Source organism: Thunnus thynnus, chromosome 4 (genome assembly GCF_963924715.1).
Source record: "Thunnus thynnus chromosome 4, fThuThy2.1, whole genome shotgun sequence".
Lineage (NCBI taxonomy): Eukaryota > Metazoa > Chordata > Actinopteri > Scombriformes > Scombridae > Thunnus > Thunnus thynnus.
This window is the reverse complement of record NC_089520.1, coordinates 20,385,473-20,400,548: the sequence shown is the minus strand read 5'-3', so window position 1 is coordinate 20,400,548 and position 15,076 is coordinate 20,385,473. Positions and strand designations below refer to the sequence as shown.

Below are 15,076 nucleotides of genomic sequence, written 5' to 3'. Positions count from 1 at the left end.
CTCTCTGTTTTGTGACATTTCGTCATGCTACATTATGACCACAGTTTTGAAGAGGATTACATCACAGTCAATGCCAGTCACAACTTCAGGCTTTTCCCAAGACGACATAAACAGTCTTAACTGCCATGAGAAGCAATCTCTCTGCAACAAAAACTTTACCAAAAACCACTAAAGCCTGAATGCTGCGTCAAGTACAATTTAGTGTTTTGAAACAACAGAATGAAATGTAACAGAGGGGAAAAAAGAGTAATTTTCCAAAATGTACACTTATTTAAAATTTTACATATTAGGGATTTGTGCACACGTGCTAAGCAGTTTATCACCTTAACAGTTTCAGATAATCCACCTCACATCATGGATCAGGAATAACTTTCTATAACAGATGAAAGGAATGTCTACGTGATAGATGACCAGTTGTGGAAAAAAATACTCAAAACATCATACTTGTGTAAAAGTAGTTTACAGTGGTCAACTGTGACAGAGGCACAGATCTTACATACAAGTCAAATGAAGCTCAGAGTAAAAGTTACAACAAAACATTAATTGTGATCTTTTAAAAGGACAAAAGAACTGTGTCCACATATTGAAAGACGTTAACTCTCTCACCTGACTGACCAAAAGCTGTGATTGACTGCATTACTTTGATTAAAATCTAATTACGTTATATCATCATATTTAGTTAAAAAACACTAAGATGTTTGGTTACATGAAAAAAAGGAGAATGTTTGGTTTACAGACTGTGGGTAAGAAGTATTGTAGTGAAATCTCACTCAATAACCACTCTTCAGCTTCAGTGGTTACAGCACAGGAGGAACAGAATGAAAGCCCTCACAGATTGAGAAAAAATACACAAAGCGTTATTAAAATATGACACCTTCACATTTTAGAGTGAAGACAAAAATCTATTCCACCTACAACAGTAACTATAACCTGTGTCAACCTTTGAGTGACACCACAGAGACATCTATTGAGTCTTTTGTTCTTTTGGTTTCTCCGCACTATGTTTTAGCCTTTTGAAAGAGCACTCTGAAAAGTCTGCAGAAACACAATAATTAGAGGCTGGTCTTGTTTGCCTCAGAGCTCACTACATAACCTACTGTTTCAGAATATTTTTGTTGTGTGATGAGTCACAGCTGAATGCTGAAACACAAAAAAACTGGAGCCACTGCATACTTGACTAGACTGCTCAAACTATTAATTAAAAAAAGCTTCAAAATGAACAAGAGAAGTGTATGCTCCTAAAGTTTTTGGTCATGCAAATTCAGGTAAAAAACACATTAACATGGTGAGAGATGACAGTGTATTCGTCTATAATTTGCATGTATGGTTTTGTTCATCTTCATATTAAATAAAATACATATTATGTAATAACTTCATTGGTTTGTCCAGTGTGTCATATGCTGGCTTTGGCTCTGGACTCCAGAGAAAAGAGACTTGAGTGTTTTCTTAATCCCTGCCTCATACTCAGCCACTGTTTATGAAGGAGTTATGAATGTGCACGGGTTAGTCAGTCAGTCATTAGACAAAAAGCCCTTCTATTGGTGGCCACCATCAGTCCCCGTCCTAATCCTAAACACACATACACACACACACACACAAGTTATATAAAATGGCCATCCAATCCCACGTCACACAGAGAAACAAACTCCAAAGCTTAGCGGTCTGCATGTGTGGCTCTCTAACTTCTCCTGGGTGCAGCAGATAAGGACAGTACTGGACTCGAGCATCATGATAGTTATAGTGGACCTGCTGCTGATGCTGATCGACCTGACCTACTCCATCCTGACAGCCGTCATTCAAACTTTCCTTCGGCCGAGGTTGAAGAGCATCGATGGGGAGCTCTGTTTGATCACAGGGGCCGGGGGCGCGCTGGGTCGGCTGTTCGCGCTGGAGTTTGCCAAAGAAGGAGCGCGCCTGGTGCTGTGGGACTGCAATGAGGCTGCCAACGAGCAGACCGCCAAGCTGGCGCGGGAACGTGGTGTCCAGGTGCATACGTACACCGTGGACCTTTCCCGCCGCCAGAGCATCTATGAGACGGCGGACAAGGTGAGAGCGGATGTCGGGGATGTCTCCATACTGGTCAACAACGCAGGCGTGGTGGCCGGACGGAGGCTTCTGGACTGTCCTGACGAGCTTTTGGAGAGGACTCTGCTCGTCAACTGCCACGCGCTTTTTTGGGTGAGACTTTGACGCACGCATCTTTTACGCACGAACACTTGAGGCAGTGAATGTCCACCTTTGCTTAGAACCAGAGCTAACAGCATCCACCAGCCCGACATGAATTACATAACATCTATTCACTCTGCTAACCCCCCCCCCCCCCCCCCCCCTCCCCCCCTCCCCCCCCTCTCTCTCTGTCTCTCTCTCACTCACACACACCCTCACGCATCAGTGTTTGCGCACTGATGTGTGAAGAGATCAGAGCAGCCTGTGGCAGCCCAGCTGGTACATCACATCACAGTATGGAGTTGTTTCAGTGTCTGTAAAAGTTAATATGAGGTTATAAGGGGCGGCAACCTTATCCACTCATCCCCAGAATAAAAGAAGCCCACCGGTTAAGAAAGCATGTGATTCTGCTGTTGATCCTCTTAAAGCCTGCAGTCCCATGCTCTAACAATGAATGGGTAAGCTCATAAGCACCAAATATCACGGACATCAGCGACAGACTTACAGTAGGTGGGCGTTTCCTCTATTTTTGTTAAAGCACCTTCAACACTCTAATGTTTCTCATCTGGTAGAGGAGGGAAAACTGGCAGCTGTTCCAGACCCTATGAGCAGCTGGGTCCCTATTAAACCTTAAGTGCCCCCACTAAACATTATTATAAACATTATACATACACAAAAAATATCAATTTAATAATAATAATAAACTCATAACTCATGGGCATATCCTCAAGAAAGTAGAAACCTCCTAACAATAAAGCCCATTTCATCTCAGATTATATTGCATTTAAGTAGTGCATATTCCCATATTGCCAAATAAAGTAACAATTAATCAAATTGACACAAACCAACTACCAAACAGTTAATTCATGGTTTGGGGGGTTGGTCGTCTGAGGCCACAGATTCAGGTTCAAGGTGTTGTGATTTTATTTGTGGTAATCAAAATATGGTTTTGTTTGAGAATATTCACCATTTACCGTAACACATTGCAACAATATGACAGGAGCCTCATGATGGACTCTGCTGCATTTTGTGTTGAAGTTCTGTGGAGAAGAGAAGCCATGTGACAAAATCTTTAGACAGGACACCTTTATTTCAATTGATGTGCTCCAATTGTGTGTACAGTATTCATTGACAAATATTCATTTAAGGAAATTTTAGCACACTAAGTAAAGGTGAACCTGAGACCATTTACACGTCTTTTTTTTACAAACTGTTAATTGGGTTGCTGGTTTGTCCCCATGCTAGAATATTTCAACATATTTGGATGCTTGAGCATTTGTTTCCTAACCTGACTCTCATCCCATAAATGCTATTACCATACAAAGTCCTCCTGTGTTACTTATAACAATTCGCATTTTCACTTGAAAATACTGTAGGGTGCTGTGTGGTAAAAGAGGGGGAACAATGTTGATCTAAGGCTGTGGATGGATTAATCAGCCCACCTTCTTTATTTGTTATACTACTGTAACATTATATTTCCAATCCCAACAGATGACAAAGGCCTTCCTGCCACAGATGAAAGCAAAGAACCATGGTCACATTGTAACCATTGCCAGTGCTCTTGGACTATTCAGCACTGCATGTGTGGAGGTAAGACACAAGATGAATGACTTCTCACAGCCACAAACAAGACACATCCTAGAATATTATATTATGAAGAACATACAGTGGTGCTTACTGACTAGACAACTCTTAAATGCTGATCACACCGTTGTATCTTCGTTCCCCTCCAGGATTACTGCGCCAGTAAGTTTGGGGCTGTTGGTTTCCACGAGTCACTGACCCACGAGCTGCTCGCAGAAAACCTGGATGGCATCAAAACTACTTTAGTTTGCCCTTATATTGTCGACACAGGGATGTTTGCAGGCTGTGAAATAAGGTGAGATTCCATCACTGATCAATACACTTTTTATTAGTGACAGTAAAAATAATTAAATGCTATATTCTCCACTTTGTTTGCCATCTATCAGGAAGGAGCTTCGGAGTATAATTCCACCTCTGAAGCCCCTATACACTGTACAGCAGTCTATGAAAGCCATTTTAGCAGAGCAGCAGATGATCTGCATTCCTCGCCTCATGTACATCCCCTTTCTGACACGAGCGTAAGTACTGATCAGGTCATTTACAAAACAACACATACAGTATCTGTTTTTAAGCCCAGAGAGGGAATGCCATTATGGATGAGAAATATATTGGAACCAAAGACAATAACTTGGGACTTGTTTCGTTTTCTTCCCTTCCTTCTCCAGATTGCTACCTTGGGAGGCAAATGTTGCAACATATCGCTTCATGGGAGGAGACAAATGCATGCTACCCTTCATCAAGAATGTTGAACAGAAGACATCCAATGGCCATGTCAAATCCTACTAAAACCCCTCTGTCAATCTGTTTAACAACATTGTTAAATAATGGACCAATGCAAAAACCAAAGGCTCATATATCATACATTATTTTGTTATCTGAAGGGAGTGCCCAATACCAGTGCCACAACAATGTTGGGTCATTTCCAGTTATACAAAAGTATAATTGGATCTGAAGGGCCAGGGATTGCTCAATGAAAAGGAAACTTCTTTAATGTAAGAATAATGTTATTAATCTCTAAACAGGAGGAGGCACAAAGTAAGATTAATTAGTCAAAACACTGTTGATAGAAAAACTGATGAGAGTGCAATGATAACCGATCTATACAAGTGCCTCTTTTTATTCACATTAACAAACAGTGCAGAAACAAAGACTAGACATTAACAAATCTACAGGAAACATGCAACAGAAAAATATTAAGCTTTATGTTTGAGCCACAGACTACGGTCTTCTTCAACCGTTAAAATAAATTCAAACAGGAAAAAAAAAAAAAGCGCTAAAGAAATCCCTCCCATATGATTCAGATGTTCAACGTTCCACAATGTTGCTAAAATTTACCTCCGCTGAAATAAACTGATAATTGCATCAGAAGTTGATATCCAAATCCTTGTTAGCCTTTGCCACACAGCAAACAAAGAGCCCAAACAGTGATTCAGTTATGTTAACTTTTTGGTCATGTCTTTTAAAAACCTTAAAAAAAAAAAAAAAATACTTCCATCAGAGAACACACCCTAAATTCAAGAAGAACTGTAATTTCTCTGGCAAATCCATCATATAACTGTCAAGTCAAAACCAAATCTGTAAAGACTGTAAAGTTCAGCTGAAGCAGGTCTCTTTGTGACCTGAAGCCACTGTGGCTACTCCTGCAGTGTATTGTGGTCTCCTTACTAAGCGAACACCATCACGTCACTTTCAAACCAACTGCACGGTGGCCGCCTGTAAGTAACCCTGCAGGAACTGGAGAGCTTCTGCATTCAGACTGGTGCTCAGCATTGAGGGAACCTGCACCAAAAACAAAAAGAAAAAATGGACAAGAAGCAAGATTCACTTATTTGCTTTTTGTAGCAGAGCACATGCCGTTCATTCGGCAACAATCTTCAAAGTTCTTTTATTCCAAACACAACTAAGCCATGTTATGACATATAAATCACCAAAGATTAGTTTTGGCATAACACACTAAACATCTGCTGCATTTCTAAACATACCCTTCCTGGGCAGGCAGTAGAAAGCTTGTGGAGCGACTGGGCCAGCAAGATTTTGGGATTGCCGACAGCATCTCCGATCGGGTCGTGCTCCTTCTTCCCGGCAAAGGCCAGTTGTGAGAATGCTGTCTGATAGCCTGGTGTGTCTTCAATATCAATGAAGTGCTCATCATCTGGGATGCTGTCATCCTCTGGCAGCTCAAACAGGCCGATGAGGGCCTGGAGCAGTGGGGTCCTGAATAAACACATATAAACCCAAATCACTGGTTAATTTTTTGTCTGGAATAAAACATTTGGAATTTGGAATCCAATGTAAAGTCAATGCTTAGCAAAGTGCTAGTTTCAGTAACATCATCAAGACACCAAGAAAATCTACACAAATGTGTCATTTTTAAACTTGTACTGCTGAAAACTTCACTATAAACAGGTCAGGGCAGCTTCTGCTGCTTTACTTCATTCAGGGGTACCCAGTAACATCCAATTATATGCAGTGCTACCTACTACACTAAACTATGAAAAACATTAAATATTGTACATTACAGTCATGGATATTCTGACTATAATAATGTTTATTTATTGAAAGGGGAACTTAACAGATTTTACACATCAAAGTGTGTATACAGGTCTTGGGGAGTACTACTGCATATGTGAAAAAGGTTGTATAAAAAAAAGCTTTTTGTGGCTCCAGAGGGAGCTGCACAAAGTCTGATCAATTCCCTCAAGTGATGTCACTTGAGGCAACGTTGGTTGGGGCGGAAAACTACAAGTTGGAAAATGAAAAACAAGCCGGGACATCAGATTAGATGATATCTGATATTTAACAGATATTGAAGGCTCTGTTCAATCAATCTTATTAGACCTCTAGAGTCAGGTAGTAATTGGGTGGACTGATGCATAATGTCACCAACAGAAGGGTGAGGGTGTCAATCAAACAGTTTGAACCTGCCCGCACAGTCCTCAAAGGATGATTCATCAGAGAACTTAAGTGAAAACGAATGTGCGATGGATGCGTCAGGGATTTAACCAAGTAACTGCATGAAGAAAATAAATGAAAAGGTTGTTTCATTGAGGCTGATTTCTTACCAGAGTTTAGTGTACTCTGTGTCCATCATCGCAGGACATTCAGTAAGGATTTTTGTAATGCCGACAGCACAGATCTTCTTTTCAACTCCTCCAGACACCTTCTGAACCTCTGGAATAACTATTTTCTCCAACACCATACCGAACATTCTGCAATACAAAAAGTTAACAGGATTAATGCACCTTTTCACTGGTCTGCAACGAGATTAAACGTAGGACACACTGTAAACCTGCAAAGGCTTTGGGATTAGGAACACAAGTGTTGTGGTTGCAGATTGTATTTAAATTAATGCGCCCCACTCTCATTTTCTCTCTTAGTCTCTTTTTAGACTAATCGTTTAGTCAGTTACATAAATTAATACAATCCGGTCTAAAAATGTGTCTAAAATGGGACATATAGCAGTGTTGCAGACACACTAGAATCACCTTTGATACATTTTTACCATAAAACTGAGTCACTGTTGGAATCCTTTGCAACCTCCGAATTCAAGTGGACCACAGCTGCTGTCCCCTATGAAAGACTAGGCTACACACTTTTCAGAGCCACCTTTAAAGTCTACAGGGGGGTGAGTGTTTGATATTCAAAACGTAGGTTTTTGATGGAGTATTTCTTAAAAATTGTGTCCTATTTGAAGTAAGTAAGTAGTTGTCATGTTCCCACTGTGTTCCCACTCCTTTTGTATTCAAAATGCACTTACTTCGGCTGGATGCTGTCAAAAATCTCCTGAAGTGCAATAGCTCCATATTTGACACCATACAGGTTGATAAACACCAAGAAACCTGTGAGAAGAACAAAAAACAAGAAGTCACAAGATGTTACAAGTGAACAGGCACATGCTCAGTCACTGACCATAGTCGAAAAATTAACAGCTCGTGAATGTAGGAAGTGAAATGACTGTACTAACTCTTGATGAACTTGGTGGTTTTGGAGCTTTGTAGCCTCTGGAAGAGCAAAACGAAGATCTGTTTCCTGTACTGAGTGATTGACTCTCTGACAAAAGAAAAAAAGGAAGTCAACAAAACATGTCAGGACCTCAAACAATCAATTTCACCAGGCATGACATTTTATAGATAGGCCACTGAGGAGACCAATTATAATCAACTTACGGGGGCATGTGCTCTATGATGCTGTTGAGCAGGTAAAAGCCTTGGTGGTCGTTGGCCTTGGAGGCAATGAGCTTTTGGAAAACTCCAAGCAAGCCCGGCTGAGGAGGGAAGATGAGCAAGACAAGACCCAAACGTCAATATACAGGTCACACATAGGATAAATTATATAATCCATAAATACATCAATTTAACTGCAGACATTTACAACATTACTATTTTTCTGCTGGACACAACACTGTCACCACTCACTATTTTATCGGCAGCAGAGCTGGCAATAGTGGCACCTCCCTTCTCCAGGTAAGCCTGAAGCAGGCGCACCAGAGGAGGGATGTTCCCTGTCCTTTCCCATAGCACAGGCTGCAGCAGGTGAGGGAATAAAGCCATGTAGGAAGCGGGAATAGAGTTGGAGTGGATTTCTAGGAGGAGAGACATCACCTGGAACACGTACGGGAGAAACTCTGTAACACAAGACAAATGGAAGATGAGTTGCCTCTTCTCAGCCACCAGCAATGTTTATCAGCGTGTCATCTACACGACGACAAATCTATTTTAAAAAGGCACACCCTGGACATCGTTCTGAAGGATCTCTGTGAAAACAGGGAAGAGTGCTTCCTCGAAGCTGCTGACAGTGGCGGGGTTGGCCTTGCAGGTGATCCGGACAGACAGGCACAAGGACTCAAACAGGTAGTGGTTGAAGTGTGGCTTGCTGGGATTCTGAAAGTAAGTGACAGACAAAAATGGTTACCATGAGTATTCCTTGAACAAACAGGCATCTTTGTTAATCTATCTGTACCCATTAATAGCATGAAAGTGCAGGTTACCTTGCTGACTAAGAGGAGCTTATGAGTGAGTTGACCAATCAGAGTGGGAATGTAGGGAACAATGGCCTCCTGCAGCAAGGAGAAGCTGCGCATGATGGCTTTAAAAATGAAAAGAAAAAAATAAATAAATAAGAAAAGAAAGGAGACAACATGATGAGACTACTTAAAATAACTCTGAAATTGGTCTGACTGTGACTGAGGAGCATTCAGAGGACAGAGGAAAGTCAGGCTCACCTTTCATGATGTATTCATTTTCTGATGAGCCAGGAAGAGCAAGTGCCTTGAACAAGTTGTTGAGCAGCTGTTCAGTAAAAGGTGCCATCTCTGCAGGGATGATACTACAAAAAAAAAAAGACAATGGACGTGTAGCTTTACAGCAAGATGCAGAAATGTGAGCAGACTCTGCTATATTGTTTCATCTCAGTTGTCTTTTGGGAAACTAATATGACATTGTTGCAGTGATATGGATGGATGTTTATACAGTTGATTCCAAGGACATAAAGTAAATAAAACAGGCAATCATCACAATACTAAGGGTAATTACACATCACACATGTAAATATTGGCTTTCACCTAATGTGGGTTTGATGTAAAGCTTGTCAAGTTCTACCACTAAAATTGATCTTTCACTCCTTAAAAGTGCACATATTGTTTGTCATCCCAAATATATTAAAAAAAAAATAAAAAAATCAGTGAGGTGATTTGAGGCACCAGTCAGAATTGCTCTCCGTGGACAATTTTCCTTTTAATTTGTTATAAACTGGATAGGGAGAGGTTACAGAATTTAGGGACTAAAGGAGAAGATATATAGGGAAAAAGGTGAGAGCAATGCTGGAGGCCAACAACTATTTTGGTTTATAGCATCTTTCACTTTATTGATTGACACTCACAGTGTTGTGTTGTTGGGGCCTCTCATAGTAAACAGCCTCTCCAAGGCGTGGGCAGCGTACGTGTGCTCCACAGTGCTCTCTGCCTGCAGGTGAGTTATCAGTAGAGGAACAGCCTGCAGCAGCTGCTCCTTAGGAAGCTGGAGGAAAAGGACAAAAGGGCCTCTGTAACATATTCATCTGGGCTTTTGAAATTTAAGTTGCGGAGAAAAGGAAGAGTTCGTACCTGGCTTCTGAAGATCATGACATACTTGATGGCATCTGCCTTCAGCACTGGGAACTCATTAACTGCAATAACGGCATAATCGATTAAAGCTTATTAATGTGTATACTCAAAATTTGGACATTCAAATGTAATCAGTTTGCTGTTACTGTCACAAGATGCACTATTGCATTTCTATCTTTATCTTAACTGCTCAGCTACTAATCAAAAATGAATACAAAGTCAAAGGCAACCATTACCCAGCTGTTATAACACAAGAGACATTTTGCAGCATATTGAGGCCTTTGAGAGTATTCTTACCGTTTTGGGATTTTAAGTCTGGAAGAATGTGGTTCACAAAGAATTCAGTGAGATTCACCAACTCGTTGGCTTGTGTGATACCATGCTGGTGGGGAAGAAAAAGACAAAAATAAGAAACAACCCAATCATATCAATTACGTCAAACAGTTTATAAAAAGGTGCACAGTATTAACAGCTGCATATTCAATAAGACTAAAAATCTATGTCAACAATACCTTCTGCGTCTGTGCTTTCGATGCCAGTGATGTGACCAAGTAGATGGCGGCATCTTTGTGTTTCCAGTTCGACCCAGGGTTCTTGGCGTATTCTGCCAACATTGAATTGACATAACCAGAGAAGATTGCTGTGACTGGGCCCTCGAAAAATTTACAAAGGCCTCTCACCAGGTCGCACGCCGCCCTACGCCGAGTGTCGATGTCTGAGAAAGGATGGGGACATGGTTATAATAGGTAAGGTTTTGTCAACTGTCAATTATTTACCAGGCTGTATGTGGAAACCTTCCCTTGAAATTTTGCATACATACATCCTACCTAACCAACCAATTACACATGTGGACTTACACTTGTCTTAAATGAGAGACACCTGGCTGGTATTCCAAACAACCGTAACATTCACAATGTAAGAAGGAAATAGATATTTTCTTATGTCTTTACCAGATCCTTCAAGGTCCCTCCGGATGTATTCCTCAGAGTTATCTTCAAAGGCCTCCTCATCTGCACCTAATCAGAGATTAAAGGCAATCTGGTCAGTATAAGCGCACATTTGTATCCAAGCTAGCAGATGACTGAATCAGTCTGCTAATGATAACATTTCCAGGTGAAATCCGAAGACTCAGAGAAGAAAGTATTTACTTACTTCTGAACTCCATGTTGGGAACAATGACCTTCTCACAAATGCTAGTGAGAGTATTCTGGTCCTCAAATAGATGCTTGTAGTGTGGCCTTTCACAGACCGATGCCAAGAACTGAATAGCGTTGCTGACAAGCTGCAACAAAGACGAGGTTGTATATTGTTAGCGCAAGGAACATGAACTTAAAAAAAGAACACAGAAATTGAGTCGGGGATCAGTACGCTCACCAGGTCGTATTTGACTTCCTGGCCCGTAGAAACTAACAGGTTCCAGATAGCAGTGACGAAACGAGGCAGGTACGGCTGGAATTCTTCGTCATACTTCTGAGCGTAAAGAGCAGCGTTGTCACAGATCTGAGACTTCAGCAACTCCAAGAGACCCGCCTCCTCCTCATCCTAGGGAGTTGCCATAACGGACACAAACACATAAGTTAAAGACCACTTTGTAGCGCAGCAATGTTGGCATTTTTTGCATGAGTAAAAAAAGAAGATACTTACATCTGTTTGTAAAAGTTTATTATCCAAAGTCAGTAGGCCATGAAAATTGGTCATCCAGGTTTCCATGTTGTCTTCAAAAAACTCTGGAAGGTCCTGTATAATAATGCAGAGGACAGTTCTAAGCAGAAGTTTCACATCACTGATAATTTGTATTTTAATAACAATGCTATTACTGAGAATGCTTGTGCATCATTTGCTTGTGTTTATTACAGGGCTGCTGCACACTTTTTGAAATCAAATTGAATGCTTTTTAAGACTTTGAAAGAGAAAATTTTATACCCTTTCCAAAGCAAAATGAATGCACATTAGGGTTGATCTTTATGTTTGAAATCAACTTGACAATAGGGCTGTGCAATATGACCAAAATATCATTTCCCAATATAGCACATTTCCTGTAAATTCAATAAATAAACAGTTTGTCAGTGGAATCACTAGTAAGGAACCCTGATTATTGTTAATAACCATCTCCTTGCATTACATTTCAATCCAAAATAATAAAACAAAGTAACCATGGGACCCCATTTGGATAATTTGTTATAATTAGATTTTTTAAATTATTTTTAATGCCAAAATGATTGATTGGCTCTAAAAGGCTTAGATCAGCCACATGAAAATAACTATAAATATCTATATATGATAACTACATAGTATGCTCATTGCATCAATCTTGTTCGTATCTAAGCAGTTGTTTAGGGACTTGATATTAACTTTTACGACACAGGAGAGCTTTAAAAACAACACTTACACTAAAAAAAAAAAAAAAACAAACAAAAAAACCCCCCAACAATTCAATGTTCAGCTGTTTAACAGCAAGAAACATTGTATATAATGGAAGCTATACAGAACGGCTTTCTGTGAAGCTCTACCAGACCATCAAACAACTGCTGAGGTCTGAACAGAACTCATAGCTCACTGTAAACAAGCCTTCTACAACAGCTGTTAAAAAGCTGTACACAGCCAGCCAATATATCTACCAAATAACTACATACAAACGTATTAGGGCTACCAACCATTTGCTGTTGCTTTAATAATTCAATGTAGTGTGATTGAGTACGAGAGGTGGCCTAACTCTGGTACAGAACAACATCAGGTTTTCAAAACAGAAACAGACCCGAGACTTTCCCAACCATCAAGAACCAAGAAAACAACAACTACTTCTTATGTATTCTTTATTACCTCAATTATGAATGAGACCCTGCACCTGTCCAAAACAGCAAAGCATTTAAGTATAGACCAAACCGAACTTACCTGGAAGTTAAGACTGTAGAAAAGCTTGGAGATCAGAGTGAGGGAGGAGAAGAGGACCTTCAAGGCATTGATGTCTGTAGCATGAGTCTGACACAACTCAATAGTGGCCTGCAACAAAGAAGACGGAAAAGTGACTATAAATGCTTGGTCACATTAGGATGTCATCATGACTCAATCTCAATATTTGTTAGATATTATATGCCAAATAATGTACTTGTAGTACTTGTAAATTATTACAAACCTTGAAAAGCTCTGTCAGAGGTAGGGCAAATGTGTCCAGAACTAGTTTGATCTCCGACCAAAGTTCATTTGACTTGAACTCATGGCGGTACCTTAGGAGGAAAAAAAAAAGCAGCAAGGGGTGAGACAAGGCGAGGGGGAGAAAAGCTTTGAAACTTTCTGTATTAAGTTAATCAATTTTTTTTTTTTTTTTAAAGATTCCACAGATTAAGAAGTTAGTGTTACCTCTTGAAGAGGGAATGTGCAGTGCGAAGCACTCCATTGATGATGTGGAAGTCTCCACTTCTGAAGCGGGTCACCATCTCTGTGAGAAGGTCAGGCCACTTTTGAGGGAAGTCTTCCCTCCCTATGATGCTGATAGCGTCACTCAACTATGGAAACAGATGAACAAACAGTGGCTTGGTTGAGAAATCTTCGTTCACACTTCAAAATCAGGGCAGAATAGATCAGACCCCTTGACACACTGCGACATGTGATAATGTACCTGTTTCTGAATCTGTTCTGGGCTGCTTAGCATCAGATTTATGATGTTTGCTTTGATTGCCGTTCGGTCCTGATCAGAGATTTTGTTTGGTTCATCTTCAACCTTTGAGAAAACAAATCACAAAGTTGGATACTGAATTCATTGTACATGTTAACAAGGCAAATACAACAGTTCTGTTCACACTTCATTCTAAATGCATATTTGTCCCTTTATAAATATGACTGACTGCATGATACAATCTAATTCTTAATGTCTGATGTTGATATTAATTAGTGAGACTCACAATGCGCCAGTTTCTTTTGATGTAGTTTTTGAATGTAACAGCGGCACAGACACGAATCACGTTGTCTTGGGACTTCTCCAGCAAAGTGAGAAGTAATAAGGGGTAGTTCTGGTTTCCCTCAACAGACTCAAGAAACTTTTCAGCTAGGAAAGAAAAAAAGATAAACAGACAACAGATGTAGCAGAGCAGAGATTACAAAATCATGTGATTAATTTACATAAATAGGTCAATGAGAACAAGATTCTTCTGAACAGTCTTAAAATATGCAAGTTCATGTGATGTTGTTTTACCTGGACGTCGGACAGTCGGGTCTGGGTCCAGTGTTTTCCTGAGGAAATCTGTGAGGGTTTGTAGGTTAGCATCATTCAGCTCCATGCTCGTAGCCACTGAGGGTGAGAAACCAGTCAGTGAATCAATGAAAGAAAAAACACGGATGACTGACAGTGCTTTTCTCAAGAGGCTAAATGGCTTACTACATATGAATGAACGTCTAAATGCTGCGTAATGCTGTCCACAAAATTTAGCAATGCACTTACAAGCGTGTGTTTTGCCCCATGAAGACCGCACTAACAGCTACTTAAAAGTTACCTAATGTATGTCAAGTTTAACTGCTTAATTCATCTTAAAAGCTTAAACGTCTAACAAGACCATACCACACTTTCTGCATATCTTGTTCATAGGTCCTCAACTAATTTGAGTCATTTAATGCATTCAGTCTGTCGTTGACGTTAGCTTGCTAGCAGCTAACCTAGCTACACCGGCTACATTGCCTCAATCTGGACGCCAGATCGGTAAAAGTCTTAACGTGTGAGCTAACTGGCTAAAGACTGTCTTCTGCAAGTTCAAAAATAAGCACATGGTGGTCGGAATATTTCATCAGCTGGAACTTATATAAAGTTATATTTAGTAGAAGTTCACTATTGCTCCATTGTCCCAAACTAAAAACATAACGGAATATACTATCTAAAAGCGGCATGGAAAGCAATATCCCATTTCCAGTGAATAGACTGATCCATCAGCTAGTCAGCTCCAGGTAGCCTGCTAATGTTAGCGCTAGCTTGCTAATATGTTTTGCGCTAACAATAAAGTTAGCTCATTTCTGAACAAAACGCATTCAAGATATTAGACTGTGATCCAATTTACAAGCCTGACTCTCTCATTACTGTCAAAAATAACCGATGCAATGAGACATCTTACCGTTACAGTGAGTTTCACTCAAAGGATGGGGAGTCACACTTCGGACCGCACACTCGTAGTCGCCGTGCCAGCTTTCAAACGTCTGGAGCAAAAAAGAACTGCGCGGTCACTATACTGCGCAAGCGCAGAT

At 40.4% G+C, this 15,076-nt stretch overlaps 2 protein-coding genes across 2 annotated transcripts; one reads left to right on the top strand and one right to left on the bottom strand.

Annotated features, from left to right (window-relative positions):
- Positions 1–1,548: 1,548 nt before the first annotated feature.
- Positions 1,549–5,020, top strand: LOC137181582 (retinol dehydrogenase 10-B-like). Its single transcript, XM_067587394.1, has 5 exons — positions 1,549–2,178; positions 3,658–3,756; positions 3,900–4,045; positions 4,137–4,268; positions 4,416–5,020. The coding sequence occupies exons 1-5, from the start codon at positions 1,729–1,731 to the stop codon at positions 4,534–4,536; spliced, it is 948 nt and encodes a 315-aa protein (XP_067443495.1). The 5' UTR covers positions 1,549–1,728; the 3' UTR covers positions 4,537–5,020.
- Positions 4,843–15,062, bottom strand: cse1l (CSE1 chromosome segregation 1-like (yeast)). The gene is made up of 25 exons (XM_067587393.1): positions 14,947–15,062; positions 14,040–14,135; positions 13,750–13,892; positions 13,467–13,568; positions 13,208–13,353; positions 12,984–13,074; positions 12,743–12,850; positions 11,495–11,587; positions 11,225–11,392; positions 11,003–11,132; positions 10,801–10,866; positions 10,363–10,565; positions 10,148–10,232; positions 9,851–9,912; positions 9,628–9,764; positions 8,972–9,075; positions 8,738–8,835; positions 8,480–8,630; positions 8,166–8,374; positions 7,917–8,014; positions 7,715–7,800; positions 7,508–7,589; positions 6,813–6,959; positions 5,733–5,964; positions 4,843–5,529 (listed from the first exon to the last, which is right to left on the bottom strand). The coding sequence occupies exons 2-25, from the start codon at positions 14,122–14,124 to the stop codon at positions 5,440–5,442; spliced, it is 2,916 nt and encodes a 971-aa protein (XP_067443494.1). The 5' UTR covers positions 14,125–14,135; positions 14,947–15,062; the 3' UTR covers positions 4,843–5,439.
- Between the last annotated feature and the right edge of the window lie 14 nt (positions 15,063–15,076).